At 45.0% G+C, this 23,976-nt stretch overlaps 1 protein-coding gene across 2 annotated transcripts in view; it reads left to right on the forward strand.

Moving 5' to 3' along the window:
* Positions 1–23,976, forward strand: part of LOC126106452 (arylalkylamine N-acetyltransferase 1-like) — a 166,234-nt gene that overhangs the window by 123,874 nt on the left and 18,384 nt on the right. For both annotated transcript variants that reach the window (XM_049912739.1, XM_049912738.1), the window contains exon 2: positions 17,576–17,798. In XM_049912739.1, the coding sequence (XP_049768696.1) occupies positions 17,576–17,798 (223 nt within the window). The remainder of the gene's footprint in view (positions 1–17,575; positions 17,799–23,976) is intronic.

A 23,976-nucleotide genomic window follows, 5' to 3' on the forward strand; every position in this document is an offset into this window, starting at 1 on the left:
GTTTTGGGTTATTGCAGGTAACGACTAAGGGCCACGACGACGACACATTTTATGTTTCGTCGAAATAATCAGAAAATCGCTTTTAATAAGCAGCCATTAAATTTGTATGCGAAGATTGAGAAAGAGAATAAATTTCAAAGGGAAGATTTCATTTGTTATAATGAAGCAAGAGATAGAAACCCTAAGGAAAGTTTTCGAGGTTATTGCAGAAGGGAAGGTTGTGTAAAAAAACAGATATAGAAGAGACGGGAAGGTTTCAGTGGGTACTCAACGACCGTAGCTGCGTATAGGCCCCTGCGGGACACGCCTGGTTTATGCACCCATGCTGACTGCTCCTCATCGGCAAAGAAGGCTGGAATTTGCACGCTGGTAACGCAACTGGACGTCCACTGAATGAGGCAGTTGACCGTTTCAGATGAACCACGTTTTATGCTCCTTCGGGTTGAAACGTCTAAAAGAAAACAATCGTTGGAATGGTCCAGCCAGGAGAACCGAGCATTATGGTCCGGAGAATATTTTCGAGTACTTCCCTGGCTGATCTCGTCATTGTGGAAGGCACAAGTATACATCTATCCTTGGGGACCATGTCCACCGCGACATGAAGCTTCTTCCTCTTTGGTGGTATCTTCCAGGAGGACAATGCAAAGTGTCACAGTTCACATTGTACGTGTGTGGTTCGTAGAGCACCAGGATGAGTTTAATCCACTGGCCACTTAACTCCCCTAAATTTAAAGCCAATCAAGAATCTGTGGTACTTCCTCGATCTGGCTGTTCGCACCACGGATCTTCAAATCCAGCGCAGCACTGATACTGGAGTCGGAATGACTCCACAGCTCTTTCGGTACTTACCAGAAAGTCACTGCCTCTCTGCCTGCACGTCTCGTAGCAGGCTGTGCTGCAAAAGCTGGTTATTTAGGCTTTATATAGGTGATCAAAAATGTTCAAATCTGTGTGAAATCTTATGGGACTTAACTGCTAAGGTCATCAGTCACTAAGCTTACTCACTACTTAACCTAAATTATCCTAAGGACAAACATACACACCCAAGCCAGAGGGAGGACTCGAACCTCCGCCGGGACTAGCGACACAGTCCATGACTGCAGCGCCTTAGACCGTATAGGTGATCTAATTAATGTGAATGGACAGCGTATTTTAGAAGGTCGACCTACCCCCTTTCAAGGGTAGTTAATGACCGTACGATAGACCATACGCATTGCATACGGACACTACAGAGTGCCTGCATCCTGCCACGTGTCAGGGACAGAACCAGCTACACACATCAAAAACAGTTTTGCATCACCCCATTTCCCAGAACTCCTGAAGATAGAGGTTGACTGTGTATATTGTATCACAGACACAGTCCCTTCGTCTGTTCAGTCACTTAACCCGTCCAGTGATGTAAACAACCTTGCACTAGCAGCGCCTATTAGACGGAGGGGGGCCACAGCCGATCAAATCCAGTCAGTCCACCAGGAAGGAGGTACACGGCTAGTGTTGTCTAAGCGGTCTATGCCGCGGTTCGATCGCGTCCGCATTCTTACTTTGTGCCAGAAAGGTCTCTCAACAAGGGAAGTGTCCAGGCGTCTCGGAGTGAACCAAAGCGATGTTGTTCGGACACGGAGGAGATACTGAGAGACAGGAACTGTCGATGACATGCCTCGCTTAGGCCGCCCAAGGGCTACTACTGAACTAGATGACCGCTACGCGCGGATTATGGCTCGGAAAACCCTGACAGTAACGCCACCATGTTGAACAATGCTTTCGTGCACCCACAGGACGTCTTTTTACGACCCAGACTGTGCGCAATAGGCTGCATGATGCTCAACTACACTCCCGATGTCCATTGCGCGGTCCATCTTTGCAACCACGACACCATGCAGCGCGGTACAGATGGGCCCAACAACATGCCGAATGGACCGCTCAGGATTGGCAATCACGTTCACATCACCGATGAGTGTCGCATATGCCTTCAACCACACAATCGTCGGAGACGTGTTTGGAGGCAACCCGGTCAGGCTGAACGCATTAGATACACTGTCCAGAGAGTGCAGCCAGGTGGAGGTTCGCTGATCTTTTGGGGTGGCATCATGTGGGGCCGACGTACGCCGCTGATGGTCATGGAAGCCGTCGTAACGGCTGTACAATACGTGAATGCCATCCTCCGACCGATAGTGCAACCATTTCGCCACATACTATCGAGGCATTCGCCTTCATGGACGACAATTCGCGCTCCCATCGGGCACATCTTGTGAATGACTTCCTTCAGGATTACGACATCGCTCGACTAGAGTGGCCAACATGTTCTCCAGACATGAACCCTACCGAACATGCCTGGCACAAATTGAAAAGGGATGTTTATGGACGACGTGACCCACCAACTAATCTGAGGGATCTACGCCGAATCGCTGTTGAAGAGTGGGAAAATCTGGACCAGCAGTGCCTTGATGAACTTGTGGATAGTATGCCACGACGAATACAGGCATGCATTAATGCAAGAGGACGTGCTACTGGGTATTAGAGGTCCTGGTGAGCACAGGAATCTGAACGACTACCTCTGAAGGTCTTCCTGTATGGTTGTACAACATGCAATGTGTGGTTTTCTTGAGCAATAAAAAGGGCTGAAATGATGTTTGATCTTTACTTCAATTTGCTGTACAGATCCCGAAACTCTAGGAACCGAGGTGATGCAAAAAAATTTTTGATGTGTGTTTAAAACACGCGTAGCGTCAGTGGCAAGCATTAGCGAATATTTAGTGTTAAACAAAAGTTGTGACCTATCATCCCTATACGTATGGTGCAAAGCGTTTTACATATTCTGTATACAGCTCGTAATTGTTCCTCCTCTTCCATGTTGCTCTTCCACTCGTTCGGCCAATGACTGTTAGAAGCACCTTTCTCTTAACGGCATCTGTTATTCCGATATCTTTTGACGGTAATTACCAAGTTTTTGAGACATATGTAGGCACTCTCTTTGAAATTCTGAAGGTAGCAGGGGTATGATACAAATAATGAAAAGTTATCTACAACTTCTACACTAACTGATCTGATACGGGCGCGAAAGGGAGGGAGTAGATGTGAAAGGAGTAAGAAAGGGTTGTAGCCTAGCGCCACTTTAGTCTTCTGGTGAGAACAGTTTATTAGCAAAGATTGCAAATATTCGTACATTGATAACTAGAGTCAGCAAATTAAACTGCCATATTTAGATCTGGAAAAATTTAAGAAGCTGGTTACAGGCCTATATTCAATTGAGATAAGCACATGAGAAAACAGACTGCATAGTCATATTGTTGCGTATCACTTAGTACAAAGTAATAGTGTCTGTATCGGTCTTTGAAGTTACACAGTCTGGTGTAACACTGAAACTTCCTGGCAGATTAAAACTGTGTGCCTGAGTGAGACTCGAACTCGGGACCTTTGCTTTTTGCGGGTAAGTGCTCTACCAACTGAACTACACAAGCACTGATGGCTCTCGATCTTCCACCATAACCGAGTCCATCAACATGAGGTAGCAAATATGAGGTAGCCAAGGAGTTGGAAACGTGGGTTCTACCACACCAAGACTGCTTGGTAGCTACAACAGGAAAACACAATTAATTATCAGGAATACTAACTAAGAAAGTATTTATTACTTAACTTTGTTGTCGTCCATGATCTGTTGGTTGACAATCACAGAAGACGCGACTAGACTAAGCGTCTGTAGAATGACATCATTTACAAGTCAAATCTTGCAGTGACGAATTGTTGTTGTTGTTGTTGTTGTTGTGGTCTTCAGTCTTGTTTGATGCAGCTCTCCATGCTACCCTATCCTGTGCAAGCTTCTTCATCTCCCGGTACTCACTGCAACCCACATCCTTCTGAATCTGCTTAGTGTATTCATCTCTTGGTCTCCCTCTACGATTTTTACCCTCCACGGTGCCGTCCAGTACTAAATTGGTGATCCCTTGATGCCTCAGAACATGTCCTACTAACCGGTCCCTTCTTTTTGTCAAGTTGTGCCACATACTCCTCCCCAATTCTATTCAATACCTCATCATTAGTTATGTGATCTACCCATCTAATCTTCAGAATTCTTCTGTAGCACCACATTTCGAAAGCTTCTATTCTCTTCCTGTCCAAACTATTTATCGTCCATGTTTCACTTCCATACATAGCTACACTCCATACAAATACTTTCAGAAACGACTTCCTGACACTTAAATCTATACTCGATGTTAACAAATTTCTCTTCTTCAGAAACGCTTTTCTTGCCATTGCCAGTCTACATTTTATACCCTCTCTACTTCGACCATCAGTTATTTTGCTCCCCTAATAGCAAAACTCCTTTACCACTTTAAGTGTCTCATTTCCTAATCTAATTCCCTCAGCATCACCCGACTTAATTCGACCACATTCCATTATCCTTTTTTGCTTTTGTTGATGTTCATCTTATATCCTCCTTCCAAGACACTGTCCATTCCGTTCAACTGCTCTTCCAAGTCCTTTGCTGTCTCTGATAGAATTACAATGTCATCGACGAACCTCAAAGTTTTTATTTCTTCTCCATGGATTTTAATACCTACTCCGAATTTTTCTTTTGTTTCCTTTACTGCTTGCTCAATATATAGATTGAATAACATCGGGGAGAGGCTACAACCCTGTCTCACTCCCTTCCCAACCACTGCCTCCCTTTCGTGCCCCTCGACTCTTATAACTGCCATCTGGTTTCTGTACAAATTGTTAATAGCCTTTCGCTCCCTGTATTTTTCCCCTGCCACCTTTAGAATTTGAAAGAGAGTATTCCAGTCAACATTGTCAAAAGCTTTCTCTAAATCTACAAATGCTAGAAACGTAGGTTTGCCTTTCCTTAATCTTTCTTCTAAGATACGTCGTAAGGTCAGTATTGCCTCACATGTTCCAACATTTCTACGGAATCCAAACTGCTTTTCCCCGAGGTCAGCTTCCACCAGTTTTTCCATTCGTCTGTAAAGAATTCGCGTTAGTATTTTGCAGCTGTCACTTATTAAACTGATAGTTCGATAATTTTCACATCTGTCAACACCTGCTTTCTTTGGGATTGGAATTATTATATTCTTCTTGAAGTCTGAGCGTATTTCGCCTGTTTCATACATCTTGCTCACCAGATGGTAGAGTTTTGTCAGGACTAGCTCTCCCAAGGCCTTCAGTAGTTCTAATGGAATGTTGTCTACTCCCGGGGCCTTGTTTCGACTCAGGTCTTTCAGTGCTCCGTCAAACTGTTCACGCAGTATCGTATCTCCCATTTCATCTTCATCTACATCCTCTTCCATTTCCATAATATTGTCCTCAAGTACATCGCCCTTGTATAGACCCTCTATATACTCCTTCCACCTTTCTGCTTTCCCTTCTTTGCTTAGAACTGGGTTTCCATCTGAGCTCTTGATATTCATAGAAGTGGTTCTCTTTTCTCCAAAGGTCTCTTTAATTTTCCTGTAGGCAGTATCTATCTTACCCCTAGTGAGATAAGCCTCTACATCCTTACATTTGTCCTCTAGCCATCCCTGCTTAGCCATTTTGCACTTCCTGTCTATCTCATTTTTGAGACATCTGTATTCCTTTTTGCCTGCTTCATTTACTGCATTTTTATATTTTCTCCATCAATTAATTTCAATATTTCTTCTGTTACCCAAGGAGTTCTACTAGCCCTCGTCTTTTTACCTACTTGATCCTCTGCTGCCTTCACTACTTCATTCCTCAAAGCTACCCATTCTTCTTCTACTGTACTTCTTTCCCCCTTTCCTGCCAATTGTTCCCTTATGCTCTCCCTGAAACTCTGTACAACCTCTGGTTCTTTCAGTTTATCCAGGTCCCATCTCCTTAAATTCCCACATTTTTGCAGTTTCTTCAGTTTTAATCTACAGTTCATAACCAATAGATTGTGGTCAGAGTCCACATCTGCCCCTGGAAATGTCTTACAACTTAAAACCTGGTTCCTAAATCTCTGTCTTACCATTATATAATCTATCTGATACCTACTAGTATCTCCAGGATTCTTCCATGTATACAACGTTCTTTCATGATTCTTGAACGAAGTGTTAGCTATGATTAAGTTATGCTCTGTGCAAAATTCTACCAGGCGGCTTCCTCTTTCATTTCTTAACCTTCGTAGAACATGATTATAATAAACGAAAAGCACCAGTTTGCTTTTGTTCTACAATGTTACTTTTATTGGTAACCGGTTTTCGGCTTACAAGGCCATCTTCAGACATTTACTGCGTATCATCGCCAAAGAAGTTACAATATTTGCAAACAACATTGGAAGAGAAGTAACACGTCTAGACCTTTGCTAGCGCACCCGTTCTTCTGTTCCGTTTATCGAGAGAATCGCATCCGACGTATCGATGTCTCAGGCGGCGGTGTGGTGGTATGACTGTCGACATCACAAGCACGACTCACGACCCACGCTCACTGCTTTAATTCGGCCAGTATCTCGTCTCATGCCTTCCAAAGGTGCGAGCGGCGTCGTAAATCGTGCCTGGGTGGCTCAGCACCTGCGCCCGAGTTCGAGCCTCGGTCCAGCAAACAGTTTTAATCTGCCAGGAAGTTTCATATCAGCATACACTCCGCTGCAGAGTGAAAATTTGATTCTGTTATAACACTCTTTCACATAAATTATTGAACGCTGTGCACAGTAAAGAAATAAACATACGGGTGTATGCAAGATATACTCTCGGACAAAATAAATAAAAAAATAAATAAATAAAATAGATGTGATGTGCATGTACCGACAAACAAATGAGTACAATTTCAGGAAACTTGGATGATTTATTCAAGATAGAGAGATTCAAACACTGAGCATGACAATAACGCGCTGGTCCACACCTGGTCCGTATGCGAGCAGCTATTCGGCCTGGAATGGATTGGCAGTGGTGTTGGATGTCCTCCTCAAAGATATAGTCCCAAATTCTGTACAATTGGCGCTTTTGATCGTCCAAATCAAGAGTTGGTTTAAGAGCCCGGCGGTAGCGTTCTCGCTTCCCGAGCACGGGGTCCCGGGTTCGATTCCCGGCGGGGTCAGGGATTTTCACCTGCCTCGAGATGACTGGGTGTGTTGTGTCATCATCATCATTCATCCTCATTACGGTCGGCGGAAGGCAATGGCAAACCACCACCGCTAGGACCTTGCCCGGTACTGCGGTGCGGGTCTCCCGCATCGTCCCCTACGCTCTGTCAAGGAGTATGGGACTTCATCATCACCGTAATGCCACAACGCTCGAAACGTTCTCAGTTGGAAAGACATTCTGTGACCTCGTTTGGCAAGGTAGTGTTTGGAACGCTCGAAGAGACAAGCAGTAGAAACTCCCACCGTGTGTGGACGGGCGTTATCTTGCTGAGATGTGAGCGCAGTGGCTTGCCACGAAGGGCAACACAACGGGGCGCAGAATATCGTCGACGTACCGCTGGCCTGTAACGGTGTCGCGGATGGCAACCGCAGAGACCCTGCTGTGAAGAGGGATGGTATAGCTGACCATGTCTCCCGCATCGTCCCCTACGCTCTGTCAAGGAGTATGGGACTTCATCATCACCGTAATGCCACAACGCTCGAAACGTTCTCAGTTGGGAAGACATTCTGTGACCTCGTTTGGCAAGGTAGTGTTTGGAACGCTCGAAGAGACAAGCAGTAGAAACTCCCACCGTGTGTGGACGGGCGTTATCTTGCTGAGATGTGAGCGCAGTGGCTTGCCACGAAGGGCAACACAACGGGGCGCAGAATATCGTCGACGTACCGCTGGCCTGTAACGGTGTCGCGGATGGCAACCGCAGAGACCCTGCTGTGAAGAGGGATGGTATAGCTGACCATCACTCCTAGCTGACAGGTAACAGAATCAATCATATTACTTCGTTTATTGACTTTTTGACACGTAGCACGCTTCCTAACAATGCGTATGCTCAATCGCATTCGTGTTAAGAGTTAAGCTTGTTCTCCACTCGTACTAAAGTTACCATTGTTGCAATGCACTCCTGTATTATGTTATCACGTTATCACTCTTCACAGATGCCTGTTCTTAATGTTCACGTAGCGACACGTTCCATCCGCGGAAGTTACAACCAACAACGGCGATGCTGTTTCGTCTACAAATTTCTTAATGTTCAGATGGTAACACGTTCCACCCACGAACTTACAACCAACAATGACGATGGTATTTCGTTTACAGATTTTGTATGTAATTACGCTCACGTTTCCGTGAATAAACCGAATCAGTAATTATTTTTACACTACGGAAGGGTACCCCTTTTTTTGACCGTTTCGACGCGGCCTGGCACGTATCCCTGCCAGGCTTTTCATCTCAGAGTAGCATTTTAAACCCACGTTGTGACCTGTTTGCCGTATGTATTCCAACCCCTGTCTTCCTCTGCAGTTTTAACCTGTGCAACTTCTTCTAGTACTATGTATGTTATTTTCTATTCCTCACACACGTGCTGTCCTCCTTTCAGGGTTCTCCATATGTTGCTTTACTCACCCATTCTGCGGACAACCTACTCATTCCTTACCTTATCAATCGAACTAATTTTCAACATGCTCCTGTAGGACCAAATTTCAAATGGTTCGATTCTCTTTTCTTGCGCATTTCTCACACTATTTTCACTACCACACAATGCTGTGCTACAAACGTATATTCTCAGAAATTGCTTCCTCAAGTTAAGGCGTATACTTGATATTAACAGATTCTCATGGCCAGGAAAGCCCTTTCTACCAGTACTAGTCTGCTTTTTATGTCCCCCATGTCCCGTGATCATGAGTGGGTTATCTTGATATCTAGGTAGCAGAATTCTTCGTAATCCCCAATCCTTACGTTAAGTTTCTCGCTGCTTAAGATAGCCAAAAACCGACTCCAGACTCATGCAGATGCGTGTGACGAGAAGCGCTTAGATATTGTTGACGTTCCTAGAAAGCTAATGCCACCTTCAGAAGTTGGCACGCTCAGCTCCGGACGTCGCAGAAACAACCGATATGTAAAGAGTACAATTTATTACACAATAGCACAAGCCATAGTAGTACACCTTACAATACTACAGCTGCAAGGCCATCCACGTCGAAGGCCCTCACACTAGCAACTAATAGTATTCTGTGTTAAACGTGGCTTGTAGTTTCTGAAATTTCTCACCATTTTCGACACTTAGTTTTCATACTACCTCACTCTCCGAAAGTTGACAGTGAAATAGAAGCATGTGAAATACAGCGTCACTGAAAAGAAAGGGAGATTTTGGAACTGAGGTTAATGGAGAAGCACAATTACTCTACACATATTTAGGTATGTCTGCATATAGTACAGAGTGATCCATTATTTGAATGTAACAGCCATTTTTACTTCTTGGATACCATATCCGGCAGACGAGCTCCCCCTCGGAGCACACATTCCTGCAGCTTGACAGGAACGTTATGCATGACACGACCTAACATACCAACAGAAATCCTGGTTGTTCTCGTATTGTTGCTTTCTTAGGTCGTAGCAGGTCGAGAACGGTAAACCGCGCCATTAACGTGGCGCCACAACAAAAACACACACACACACCGTCAGGTCAAGCGATCTTGGGGACCATCGTAATATCATAGTGCCTTGAAACGACACGGTAAGCAAACAATCGTCGCACAGTTCCCATCTGTGACTTAGGAAGTGGGTTCAAAAATGGTTCAAATGGCTCTGAGCACTATGGGACTCAACTGCTGTGGTCATAAGTCCCCTAGAACTTAGAACTACTTAAACCTAACTAACCTAAGGACAGCACACAACACCCAGACATCACGAGGCAGAGAAAATCCCTGACCCCGCCGGGAATCGAACCCGGGAACCCGGGCGTGGGAAGCGAGAACGCTACCGCACGACCACGAGATGCGGGCTAGGAAGTGGGAATGAAGGGTACACTTGGCATGGAAGGTCAAGGTCTCTATAATTTCACTCCTTAAACACAACAACTAGCAATTCAAGAAATAAATTAACAATTTATTTTAGACCACATTAATCAAATAGCCAACATTCAACTCACGTGTGGTCATCATTACGATAATATCGAAAAATGACAGCTTCCTTCTTAAGCAAGCAGTAAATTACAATTACTTAACGAACAGTAAATTACATCAGAAGTGGTTGAAAGAAATATGGAATGTGGCACCAAATATATACATATTTTTGAGCAATAACACAAGTAAGACGTTACAGTTAATATTATTCATTGGCAAGCAAATTTAATTTTTTTAATTATACATGCGAGTGTATCAAACGGGCAGTGACGCCAGGCTGACCTGGGCGAAATGTGACGTAACTTACAATGCCGGAAGCAGCAGACCAGCCATCCAAACAACACCTAAACGCCGGGGCCCAACCGGGAGTCGCTTCCCATTAGACGACACGTCACAGCCTCTGTGCACCGAAGCAGAACGTGGCGCCGCTCCCACACACCCCAACTCGCAGAAAAACTGGAACACAAACAGACTGCAGAAAACACGGCAAACACCAAGCAAACATCAATTAATATAAGATAAGAAGTAAATAATATAAATTAAAAAATCAGTAAGTGCTATTAATAGAAGTGACAGATTTTGCAGCAGTATCAGTGCTGTAAAACATTTAAACTAAGAACTGTACACAAATCGAATGCTGAAAATAGAGTATCAGACTTTTACGCCCTCATAGTTTCCCAAACAATATTTCCACATATGATTAAGATGAAATGGAGAAATTTCAACATAATATTACGTTATTCAAAAGCACAACTTACGCACAAACTAGGTTTCGTGCACCTTAATTTCCTTGCATAGGTCTGCAATGTAACTGAATTGTTTAAGTTTGGTATGCAGCAAATTACAACTAGACTATGACCTAATATTTTCAATAGCTTACAGTCTAGGACGCTGATTTCCTTAAAGGAAGTATTGACTGTTGGTCTCCTTTCGGTCACACACCTTGCCGGCTGCTCTTACTTCATCAACACATACACTAGACCAGGGTTTAACAACTGGCCGGTTTTGAGCGCGAGTACTCGCGTCTGCTCAGGCACGTGCTCGCGAGCAGGTGCAAGGTCGCGGAGTAGGGAGGGAGGGGAAATGCACGCACACGTTTGAATGTGATCTCGCGTTCTTAGCAGATTTAAATAGCCATCTGAATGCTTTGAACATTTTACTACAAGGTAAAGATCTGCTAATTACTCATTTCATAGATCGAATACGAGCTTTTAAAATGAAATTGACACTTTGAGTGAGTCAGCGGGAAACAGGAAACCTAGCTCATTTTCCTAAATTATCATCCATGCAAGATGTTCACAAAGACTGTGAACGTTATTCACATAGTTTAGTTGATCAGCGCTTTCAAGATCTGACAGCACTAGATAGTGATTTTGATCTGTTCTCTCCATATTCAGCAAATATTTAAGAGATTCGTCCTGAGCTGCAGCAAGAAATTATTGACCTGCAGTGTGACAGAGAATACAGAGACAAATTTCAGAACAAGAAAAACATTTTGGAATTCTACAGACACTTCCCTCAGGATAGATTTCCTCGTTTGCACAAACTGGCGGCTACAATAATATCAATGTTCGGTTCCAGGTATGTTTGTGAACAACTGTTCTCTGCAATGAAATGTAACAAGACGCGCCTGAGAAACGCATTGTCTGATCGAAATTTAAACTGCACGCTGCGCCTAAAATGCACGAGAACAATTACTCCGAACATAGACGCAATTGTAAAGGGCAAAAAGTACAAGATAACCGAGAATCCCACACTTCAGTTACACCTTTTATTGTGTGACAGTTCACAAATTAATGCGAATGTAGAGGCATACACTAAGCTAATAAAATTGTGTGGCACGTGTACATTCTCCTTTATTTGTTTCATTTGTCGCAGTAATAATTCGTGAGTGATATCCCTGCAGGTGGCCGCGGATTTACATTGACTGGCGGCAGCTGTTGTGTGCCCCACGTGACTCTCCCCACTCTCCGCTCTGGTCCGGTAGTGGGGGTAGCGTGCTCGCGCTGCTCCGTGCTCGCGCCTTGCTGCTCACAGCTTGCTCCGCGAGCACGTATGTTGTGAAGCCCTGCACTGGTTAACCAACCTACAAGTGACAGCCGCTACAGTGCAAATGGTTCCACGAAAATAAGGCACCAAAAGCACTTACACCTCCGATGGAGAGCGTTGTTCGAGATGGTCTCGAGGAAATGGTCTGTTCGAGAGAACAGGGACCAAGGCAAGGCGCCGAGCAGTGCCCGGAGCTGAGATCAGCCGGGTGCACCACTGACTCGCGACCGTCGTGCAAGGCAGTCCGGCCGCGCAGCTGCTGGCTGAGCCCGCGTGTTTTGCTCCTTCGTCCCTTGAAGCTCGTCCTAGCGCCTCGTACTGAGTCCGACGACCAATTCCCCTGCCTCAGGGGCAAAGATCGTGGTACAGCCGTGTAATAGATAGTACTGCCAAAGAGCTGGTGTGCCAGAAAAGGCGCACCGCGGCTCACCATCGATATCAGTGCAGTATGTCCCGTTGCTCAGCCATGTTGAAGCCAACTGTTGCCAGGAAAATGGAGCACCTCACGCGCAAAAAGCTTTCAATCACGGTAACCTACCAAACACACGGTACAGTGATTGCATACCGACTGTCATCTTGAAAAACGTAGGGGCCTATACCGCCACTTGATGACATACGAGGTGCGGCTAGAAAAAAACCGGACTGATGCTGGAAAAAACATTTATTTACAATTTCATATTATCTCCTTCAATGTACTCTCCTCCTCGGTCTCTACACCGCTCCATACGAATCTTCCAGTGTTCATAGCAATGCTGCAGATCATTTTCGGTAAGTCCATACATTACTTCCGTCGCTTTTTCTTTTACTGCTTCAACAGTCTCAAATCTAGTTCCTTTCAAAGCTGACTTGACTTTAGTGAAAAGAAAAAAGTCACAGGGGGCCAAATCAGGTGAGTAGGGTGGATGATCTAAGATGGGAATGTTGTGTTTTGCCAAAAACGTCTTCACTGACAACGCACTGTGTGCTGGGGCATTGTCTTGGTGAAGGATCCATGACTTTTTTCTCCACAAATCGTTCCGTTTTCTCCGTACTCGCTCACGTAGGGTAGCCAGGACGCTAATGTAGTAATGCTGTTTCACTGTTTGTCCCTTTGGTACCCAATCAATGTGCACAATCCCTTTGATGTCAAAAAAAAAAAAAACAATCAACATTGCCTTGAATTTCGATTTTGACATTCGTGCTTTTTTTTGTCGTGGAGAACCAGGAGTTTTCCAATCCATCGATTGGCGTTTAGTTTCGGGATCGTAAGTAAAAAACCACGATTCATCGCAAGTAATAACATTTTGTAAGAAGGTGGGATCACTTTCAATGTTTTCCAGGATGTCAGAACAAATCATTCTTCGGCGTTCCTTCTGTTCAATTGTGAGACACTTTGGAACCATTTTTGAACACACTTTGTTCATGTTGAAACTTTCATGAAGAATCTGCCTAACACTTTCCTTGTCAACTCCTGTTAACTCAGACACTGCTCTTATTGTTAAACGGCGATCTTGTCGAACAAGTTTACCGATTTTTTCAATGTTTGCATCAGTTTTTGCTGACAATGGTCTGCCAGTGCGAGTGTCATCACTGGTGTATTCGCGGCCATCTTTAAATCGTTTAAACCACTCAAACACTTGTGTTCGTGATAAACAATCATCGCCGTACACTTGTTGTAACATTACAAACGTTTCACTTGCAGATTTTCCTAGTTTGAAACAAAATTTGATGTTAACACGCTGTTCTTTCTGTACACTCAACATTTTCCGACGCACAGACAAAACGTCAACTACTTAAAACAGACGCCACGGGCAGACTGAGTGCAGGAGGCAGATGAAACTCGAGCAGTATGCGGAGCGAGAGTCACGTGACAGGCCACGCGACTTTCAGCCTTATTGCATTCGTTTTATTGTTTCACCAGTACTAGTCCGGTTTTTTTCTAGCCACACCTCGTAGTGCACCATACAGTAGCCTTGCTCCTGAAGAATGGATGCTCGTGTAGCTGACGTGGATTTCGATGGGTCCAACAGCAAAACTTTTGTCTATTAACAAAGCCTCTGAGGTGGACGGTAAGGTGTCGAAGTTGAATAACCGTAGGAAATACAAGACGATTTACAAAAAAATTATAGTTGGTTTTTAATTTAGAAAGAATATGATGTTGATGGAGTAGGAGAAACAATCCTGTAATCTTCGAATCCATCATTAAATGTGTACTTGAATAAAACATTCTCGGTTTTCCAGCCGCGTCAATTCGAATAAAATCCTCGAGCTTTCGATGACCATCTCCGCCATCGTCGTCAGGAGTTCACTGACTGCCGGGGCTGCTACGGTTTCTCGCTTATATAGGCATGATGACATCATCAGCAGCCAATCAGATCGACCCAATGTGGTGCGCGCGCGTAAGTCCACCCGGACTGCTAGCGGAGGGAGCTATTGCCCGTGGCAGCACCGGTGACGTCAGGTGGCACCAGAGCAGGCGCCACGTTTGAAACTGCCGCTCCCGCGTCGCGCATCTGTCTCCGCTTTCTTTCGATGTCCATCGCCCGTCCCCACGCCCTGCTGAGTGTGTACCCCTGGTCTCTGTTGAAATTGTTGTTTAAACGAATCTCGGCCGCTTCCTTTATAACGGAGTCTCAATATGTCGACGCATGAGCCAACACTTTTGTATTTTCGAACTGTATTTTATGTCCGTTCTCTAGGCAATGCTCCGCTATGGCCGACTTGTCAAGCTCCCTTTGTTTTATATGGCGCTTGTGCTCAGTCCAACGCTCCGCAACCGTGTGAATTGTCTGTCCAATATGCATGCTGCCACATTCACAGGGTACACCATACATACCAGTCACTCGAAGAGCAATGTCGTCTTTAACAGGGCGCAACATATCTCGCATCTTGGGGGCGGGCCGGAACACTGGTCTTAGCCTATGTTTCTGCAGCAGACGTCCTAAGTTACTGCTAGTTGTTCCACTGCAGCAGTTCGAATGTGGAGTAAAGGCCTCAACTTTTCTCCAGCTACACGACGTCTGCCAATATGGCAGGAATACAGTCAGTTTAGCCTCTTCTATTGATTCACCAGGTGTCTTTCGTCGGCGGCCCTTGAAAGCGTTTGCGATGTCTCTTTTGCTGTATCCATTCTCTCCGAAAACACGTTTTAAGTTCTGCAGTTCAGACTGTAGGTGGTCGTCGTCAGAGGTAATCTTGGCTCTATGAACCAACGTGTTCAGGACAGCTTTCTTGTGGACAGGGTGGTGGAAACTATTGGCGTTCAAGTACCGATCAGTGTGTGTTGGTTTCCGGTACTACACTGAATGACGAAGCTGGCCTACTGTCTTCCGCTCAACCAAAACATCCAAGAATGGTAGCTTGCCGTACTTCTCCTTCTCGACAGTAAATTTAATGTTGGGATGCACACCATTCATATGATCGACGAACTGCTGTAGTGTATCTTCACCATGAGGCCATATCAGGAAGGCGTCATCAACGTATCGTAGAAAGCAAGACGGCCGTAATGTCGCAGTCTGCAGAGCCTGCTCCTCAAAGTGCACCATGAAGAAATTTGCGACTGTTGGAGACAGTGGTGATCCCATGGCTGTTCCGTCCGTCATCTCATAATATTCATCGCAGTACAAAAAGTACGTTGTCTTTAGGACGTGGCGGAACAACTTAATGATTCCAGATGGAAAATGTTGGGCCAAAAGATCCAGTGTATCTTGTATTAGCACCCTCGTAAAAAGTGACACAAAGTCCAGGCTAACCATTAGGTCGTTTGGGACTATCTTCATTCTCTTGAGTGTCTCAACAAATTTCTGCGAGTTGACAACATGGTGTTCGCAATGTCCCAATTTTGGTGCTAATAATCCTTCCAGATGTCTGGCAAGTCTGTAGGTGGGTGAACTGATTGCACTAACAATGGGCCCTAGAGGAACACTTTCCTTGTGTATTTTTGGTAATCCATAAACCCTGGGAGGTCTGGCGGCACGAGGCGTTAATTTCTTCACCACTTCATCTGGTAAGTCAGAATCCTTCAATAACTTCCCTGTCTTTCTGACAATGGCCTGTGTGGGATCACGACTAAGCTTGCGGTACGTGGGGTCTTCTAATAAATGCAGCATCTTCAGGTGGTAGTCTGCGGATTTCAGAACCATCGTGGGATTCCCTTGGTCAGCTGGCAAGACAACCAAGTCTTCATTCTCACGTAATAACCGTAAGCAACGTCGTTCCTCCTGGCTAATATTTTGGTGGCTTAGCTTTCGCCAGGATATGGCTGGTAGTTAGCCTGACGTCCTCAGCTACATCGTACGAAAGATTCCTAAGGCACTGCTCTATTCCACTAACTATATCCAATATTGGCAGACCAAGAACTGGACGACGGCTCTATATCAGCTCTGAGAAAAGGCCTCAACTTTTCTCCAGTTCCACGACGTCTGCCAATATTGGATATAGTTAGTAGAATAGAGCAGTGCATTAGGAATCTTTCGCACGATGTAGCTGAGGACGTCAGGCTAACTACCAGCCATATCCTGGCGAAAGCTAAGCCACCAAAATATTAGCCAGGAGGAACGACGTTGCTTACGGTTATTACGTGAGAATGAAGACTTGGTTGTCTTGCCAGCTGACAAAGGGGATGCCACTGTGGTTCTGAACTCCGCAGACTACCACTTGAAGATGCTGCATTTATTAGAAGACCCCACGTACCGCAAGCTCAGTCGTGATCCCACACAGGCCATTGTCAGAAAGACAAGGAAGTCATTGAAGGATTCTGGCTTACCAGATGAAGTGGTGAAGAAATTAACGCCTCGTTCTGCCAGACCTCCCAGGCTTTATGGATTACCAAAGTTACACAAGGAAAGTGTTCCTCTGAGGCCTATTGTTAGTGCAATCAGTTTGCCCAGCTGCAGACTTGCCAAACATCTGGAAGGATTATTAGCACCAGAGTTGCGACATTGCGAACCCCAAGTTGTCATCTCGCAGAAATTTGTTGAGACACTCAAGAGAATGAAGATAGTCCCAAACGACCTAATGGTTAGCACCAGCGTCCTATATGCGATCTCCTTTACAGGTGAACCACTCTTTCCTGACTTTCACCCAATAAATTCCCTACCATAGATCCCACATTCTCGTACCATTTCATATCACTTTGCAGCGTTATGCCCAGTTATTTAAACGACATGACTGTGTCAAGCATGACACCAGTACTACTGTATCCGAATGTTAAAGTTTTGTTCTTCCTACTCATCCACGTTAACCTACATTTTCCCACATTTAGAGATAGCTGCCATTCATCACACCAACCAGAAATTTTGTCTAAATCGTCTTGTATCTTCCTAGAGTCACTCAACTTCGACACCTTACCGTACACCGCAGCATCTTCAGCAAACAACCACCCTGTCCACCAAATCATTTATGTGTATGCAGGACAACAGTGGTCCTATCACACTTCCCCGGGGCACCCGTGACGATAACCTTCTCTCTGCGTAAACGTTTCGGACTGCGACCTGTTGATGGAGCAGAACTCTTGAAACCTGTTCACAAATCCCGACATTAAGTGTCGTTTTCTGTCTTTTTTATGAGCAGCTCGAGTCGCCGCCGACGACGCCCGTTCCTTCCACGGCCCCTGCCGCCGCGCTGAGCTACGAGATCCGCCCCCTGACGCAGCAGGATGGCCCCCGCATGATCTCGTTCCTGCGGCGCCTCTTCTTCCGCGACGAGCCGCTCAACGTGGCGGTGCAGCTGTTGCAGCCGGGGGAGGAGACGTGCCACGAGCTGGAAGACTACTGCCTGTCCTCACTGCCCGACAGTAAGAGCCACTCCACTACCTACCTGTCTAAGTCAACAACTCTCCGGTAGCAGCTGGCCGTGTTGGCCGCCCAGCGCCTGCTGTATCAGCAGGCCTGCAACCAGCAACACAACTACGTCGTTTGGGTTGCCTAAACGAAAGGGGTTCACATTAGTACTGTCCGCAGATCAGAAGAGTGAGCGCGCCAGGAATGTGGCTGCAAGTGACATGGTCGAGTCACGATAGTACGCGCTGTTCTAAAAACGTTTTCTTGAATGTAGCTACGTGAAAACTGAGGTGGGAGAGAAGTAAATCTGTAGAATCTTCTCACGTCTTCATGGTTAACATGTGTGTGAAATCTTATGGGACTTAACTGCTAAGGTCATCAGTCCCTAAGCTTACACACTACTTAACCTAAATTATCCTAAGGACAAACATACACACCCATGCCCGAGGGAGGACTCAAACCTCCGCCGAAACTCTTCATGGTTAAAACCTCCATTCAGGTGCGCCGGCCGAAGTGGCCGAGCGGTTCTAGGCGCTTCAGTCTGGAACCGCGCAACCGCTACGGTCGCAGGTTCGAATCCTGCCTTGGTCATGGATGTGTGTGTCGTCCTTAGGTTAGTTAGGTTTAAGTAATTCTAAGTTCTAGGAGACTGATGATCTCAGAAGTTGTCCCATAGTGCTCAGAACCATTTTCCATTCATTTGCTATTATCCGTAACTTCCATATGAATAGTTCATGAAACTGTCTACGAAACTACTTAAACGTCTTTTTTCGTTACGAAAGACGTTTCATTCTATTCGGTTAAAACATAGCCAATGACAGAATATTTCTTCTATTTCTTGTTTTTAATATCGATGCGATAACTGCTTTCATGTTTTACTAGATTTTTCCTCTCTTGCACTAGAACTGTAAATCCATACACAGTATAAAAATGAATGCATGTAAGTGTCTATGTATATATGTTCCATATGTCCTCCTAAACCACTGGACCGAGTTCAAGCAAACTCGGTGCATATACAGGGTGTAAATTTTAAGTTGACAAACTAGAATAACTCGAAAAATAAGCTTCACACGAAAAAATGTGTAGAGTCCAAACTTGATAGTTTTCGAGGGGGACATCTGATGGTGCTAAAATTATCCCGTCACCCCAGCCCCTTGGAGGTGGGGAGGGAGGCAACTTAACAAATTTCAAATAGGGAACCCCAACTTTTTATTGCAGAATCAGATTCTACATGAAGAACTACGTACATTTTGTCTTAAACATTTGTTTTGATTCTTGGTAGTTCGCGAAGTAATTCAAGAAAATCCATGTTCTAATTTTTGCGTGGAAAATGGTTACGGATAAATAAAAAAATACTTACTTGCTCCGTAAATTATCATTCGCTAATGTTTACGCGATCCGAATCTGCGGAAAAAATTAATATTTGAGTCAACATTTGTAAAACTCTAATTCCTCACTCTCAAACCCCGCCCTATTGGAATAGAGGGAGAGTTTTAGTTTTAGCGAATCAAAATTTATGAAGTAAATAAGTAATTTTTATTTATCCGTAACCATTTTCCACGCAAAAATGAGAACACGGATTTTCTTTGAATTAAAGCGCCAACTATCAAGAATCATAACAAACGTTTAAGACAAAATGTACGTAGTTTTTTATGTAGAATCTGATTCTGCAATAAAAAGTGAGGGTTCCCATTTGAAATTTTAAAGTTGCCTCCCTCCTCACCCCCAGGGTGCTGGGGTGGCGGGCTAATTTTAGCACCATCAGATGTCCCCCTCGAAAACAATCAACTTTGCATTCAACACATTTTTTCGTGTGAAGCTTATTTTTCGAGTTATTCTGGTTTGTCAGTTTAAAATTCACACCCTGTGTAACATACTGTCAGGCAACGATCGCTGTGGGCTTATAAACTACCTGTCTATCAAAGCGGTGGGGGCGAGGGTGAAAAAGTAGCGTAGCACGTGACACGTGAATTCCCAGACTTAATTCACCCAATCTTTGAGACTGAGGGCACTTAGTGACTTGCAACAATTTTTTAAATTTTAAAACCTTACGAAATGTTTTCTCGGTGACAGCTCCTGCAAAATGATGAAGGTAAAGAAGGTCATCGCTTACCACTTTTCACCTGCTCTTGCAGTAAAAGTAACCCATGAGGTATGGCGTAATAATTTATTACTTTCTTACTACTAACTGCATTAGAGACACATTTTGCAGACACTGTGGATATATAGCACTGAATGCAACTGCAAAATTATGTCATGCCAAGACACGTAGTTGAGGAGATATCACGTCGTAAACAATGAGATGCGTGAAAATCTGCCGCATGATTCACGACATTTAAATTTGTTATTCCTTTGTGCTAACTCTATTCGCAATAATTTAGTAGACAGTGTACACATATGAAACATCATTGAAGATTGAAACTGTGTGCCGGCTTTAGACTCTAACTCGGGACTTTTGCCTTTCGGGGGTAAGTGCTCTGCCAGCTGAGCTACCCTAGCGCGACTGAAGACCATCCTGCCAACCTTACTTCCACCAAACGAGTCGCGCTCGGGTAGTTAAGTTGCTAAAACACTTACCCCCGAAAGGCAAAAGTCCCGAGTTCGAGATTCGATCGGGCACACAGTTTTAATCTGGCAGGAAGTGTCACAGCAGTGTGAGCTCCGCTGCAGAGTGAAAATTTCATTCTGTAGTATCCACATATTCTGCTGACTGTACCTACTACATTATATAACAGTACGACACATGTATGGAGTTATGTCATAAACAGTGAGACGTGAGAAACACTGCATCATCATGCGTCATACTTAACTTTATTACTTCATTGCTACTAACTCCACTCGCAACACATTAGGCAGGCGTCTGCAGAATGTACCTACAAAATTATTCCCCTGTGCGACACACAGTTTTGAAAACGTGACTTCACGAACATTTAGCAGAAGGTCAGACGCTACGTAGTACTGGAGTGGACGCATACCTGTAAGTAAATACTTGAGCAACGCCGGGTTTCTCTACTAACAAAAAGTAAAAGAAACTGTGAGTCCTAATCAGCGAATAATGAAACACAAAGTGGAACAATTACACTACTGACCATTAAAATTGCTACACCAAGAAGAAATACAGATGATAAACGGGTATTCATTGGACAGATATATTATACTAGAACTGACATTTGTTTACATTTTCACGCAATTTGGGTGCATAGATCCTGAGAAATCAGTACCCAGAACAACCACCTCTGGCAGTAATAACGGCCTTGATACGCCTGGGCATTGAGTCAAACAGAGCTTGGATGGCGTGTACAGGTACAGCTGCCCATGCAGCTTCAACACGATACCACAGTTCATCAAGAGTAGTGACCGGCGTACTGTGACGAGCCAGTTGCTCGGCCACCATTGACCAGACGTTTTCATTTTGTGAGAGATCTGGAGAATGTGCTGGCCATGGCAGCAGTCGAAAATTTCCTGTATCCAGAAAAGCCCGTACAGGACCTGCAACATGCGGTCGTGCATTATCCTGCTGAAATGTAGGGTTTCGCAGGGATCGAATGAAGGGTAGAGCCACGGGTCGTAACACATATCAAATGTAACGTCCACTGTTCAAAGTGCCGTCAATGCGAACAAGAGGTGACAGAGACCCCATACAATCACGCCGGGTGATACGCCAGTATGGCGATGACAAATACACGCTTCCAATGTCCGTTCACCGCGATCTCGCCAAACACGGATGCGACCATCACGATGTTGTAAACAGAACCTGGATTCATCCGAAAAAATGACGTTCTCCCATTCGTGCGCCCAAGTTCGTCGTTGAGTACACCATCGCAGGCGCTCCTGTCTGTGATGCAGCGTCAAGGGTAACCGCAGCCATGGTCTCCTAGCTGATAGTCCATGCTGCTGCAAACGTCGTCGAACTGTTCGTGCAGATGGTTGTTGTCTTGCAAACGTCCCCGTCTGTTGACTCAGGAGCCGGCCGGTGTGACCGTGCGGTTCTAAGCGCGTCAGTTTGGAACCGCGTGACCGCTACGGTCGCAGGTTTGAATCCTGCCTCAGGCATGGATGTGTATGATGTCCTTAGGTTAGTTAGATTTAAGTAGTTCTAAGTTCTAGGGGACTGATGTCCTCAGTAGTTAAGTCCCATAGTGCTCAGAGCCATTTTTTTGTTGACTCAGGGAGCGAGACGTGGCTGCACGATCCGTTACAGCCATGCGGATAAGATGCCTGTCATCTCGACTGCTAGTGATACGAGGCCGTTGGGATCCAGCACGGCGTTTCGTATTACCCTCCTGAACCCACCGATTCCATATTCTGCTAACAGTCATTGGATCTCGACCAACGCGAGCAGCAATGTCGCGTTACGATAAACCGCAATCGCGATAGGCTACAATCCGATCTTTATGAAAGTCGGAAACGTGATGGTACGCATTTCTCCTCCTTACACGAGGCATCACAACAACGTTTCACCGGGAAACACCGGTCAACTGCTATTTGTGTATGAGAAATCGGTTGGAAATGTTCCTCATGTCAGCACGTTGTAGGTGTCGCCACCGGCGCCATCTTTGTGTGAATGCTCTGAAAAGCTAATCATTTGCATATCACAGCATCTTCTTCCTGTAACGCTAACCACTTTTTTTTTTTTGTCCACGGGACCACGACGCTCCTGACCTCACACTCTCATTGATGTTGCCTATCTTGCGCATGGACTACTCAGTTCGTATCTTTTGCTTATTTTTTTCATAGTTCCACACAACTTCTTCCTGTTTTCTCGATTGATCTGTGTTCAGTTTTTCAAGGCCTATCCACTGTGCCAACTTATAACTAAATGTGAGGGGGGTGCGATGGGGAAGTTCCCTTGTCGGACCAACCCTAGTACAAGCTCCAGGCAAGTGGTCCGGCAACATGGTGTCTGTCAAAGAACGATTATGTGTGTCATGCATGACAACCTATACTATCCCTGTCATCTGCAGCTGTTGTGACGTGAATACAATGCATCTCTGTACAGTGTTCCGGGACGATTTGTTATCATCGCACGGACACATTTTCGTAGCAACTATTTTCCTCCGTTTGCAATCAGGAATCCATCCCTGCAGTTTGTTGGTTATATTAATATTCACCCTCTATAGACGTAATACTTCAAAGTGACAAGAAATGAAAACGCGAAAGGTGATTTTTAGTGGCATCTAATCACCGACTTCGGTTCATAGGAAGACTCAAACGAAAATGTAGCTCATGTATACAAATATACAGAATATTTGTGCGACACATTCTCTAGTACTGCTCGAGTATTTGGGACCCCCCGTCGTATCGGATTAAAGGAAGACGTCGAAGCAATTCAGATGGGTGCTGTAAGATTTGTTACTATTAAGTTCGATGAACACGTGGCTACTACGGAAATACTCCATGAAGTTAAATGTGAACCTTTTGAGGGAAGAAGCAATATTGCGAAAGTACATCGAAGCGCCTTCTGCGACAGCCTGCAGAACAATCCAATATACGTATCTCGTGTATGGACCACAAAGACGAGGTCAGAGCAATCAGAGCTTATATGGTCGCATATAGAAAGTCGTTTTTCCCTCGTCCATTCGCTACGCGAAGAGGAAAGAGAATGACTACCAGAGGTACAAGGTACCCTCCGCCATCCACCGCATGGTCGTTGGCGGATTATGTATCTATACGTAGAATGCGTCACTCTGAAACCACATAAAATATCCTACTCTGTTAATCTTGTCCATTTTTATGATGTGAAGTAGCGATTATTACACACTGAAGAGCCAAGGAAACTGGTACACCTCCTTAATATCGTGTAGGGCCCCCGCAAGCATGCGAAACTGCCGCAACACGACGTGGCATAGACTCGACTAATGTCTGAAATAATGCTGGAGGGAATTGACACCATGAATTACGCAGGGCTGTCCATAAAGCCGTAAGAGTACGAGTGGGTTGAGATCTCTTCTGAAAATCAGGCAGCAAGGCACCCCAGATATGCTCAACGATGGTGAGTTTAGTGGCCAGCAGAAGTGTTTAAACTATGAAGAGTGTGCCTGTAGCCACTCTGTAGCAATTCTGGACGTGTGGGGTCCTAGAATTGCCCATCGGAATGCACAATGGACATGACTGGATGCAGGTGATCAGAGAGGATGCTTGCGTACGTATCACCTGTGCGAGTCGTATCTAGACGTATCAGGAGTCCCATAT

Source organism: Schistocerca cancellata, chromosome 10 (genome assembly GCF_023864275.1).
Source record: "Schistocerca cancellata isolate TAMUIC-IGC-003103 chromosome 10, iqSchCanc2.1, whole genome shotgun sequence".
NCBI lineage: Eukaryota > Metazoa > Arthropoda > Insecta > Orthoptera > Acrididae > Schistocerca > Schistocerca cancellata.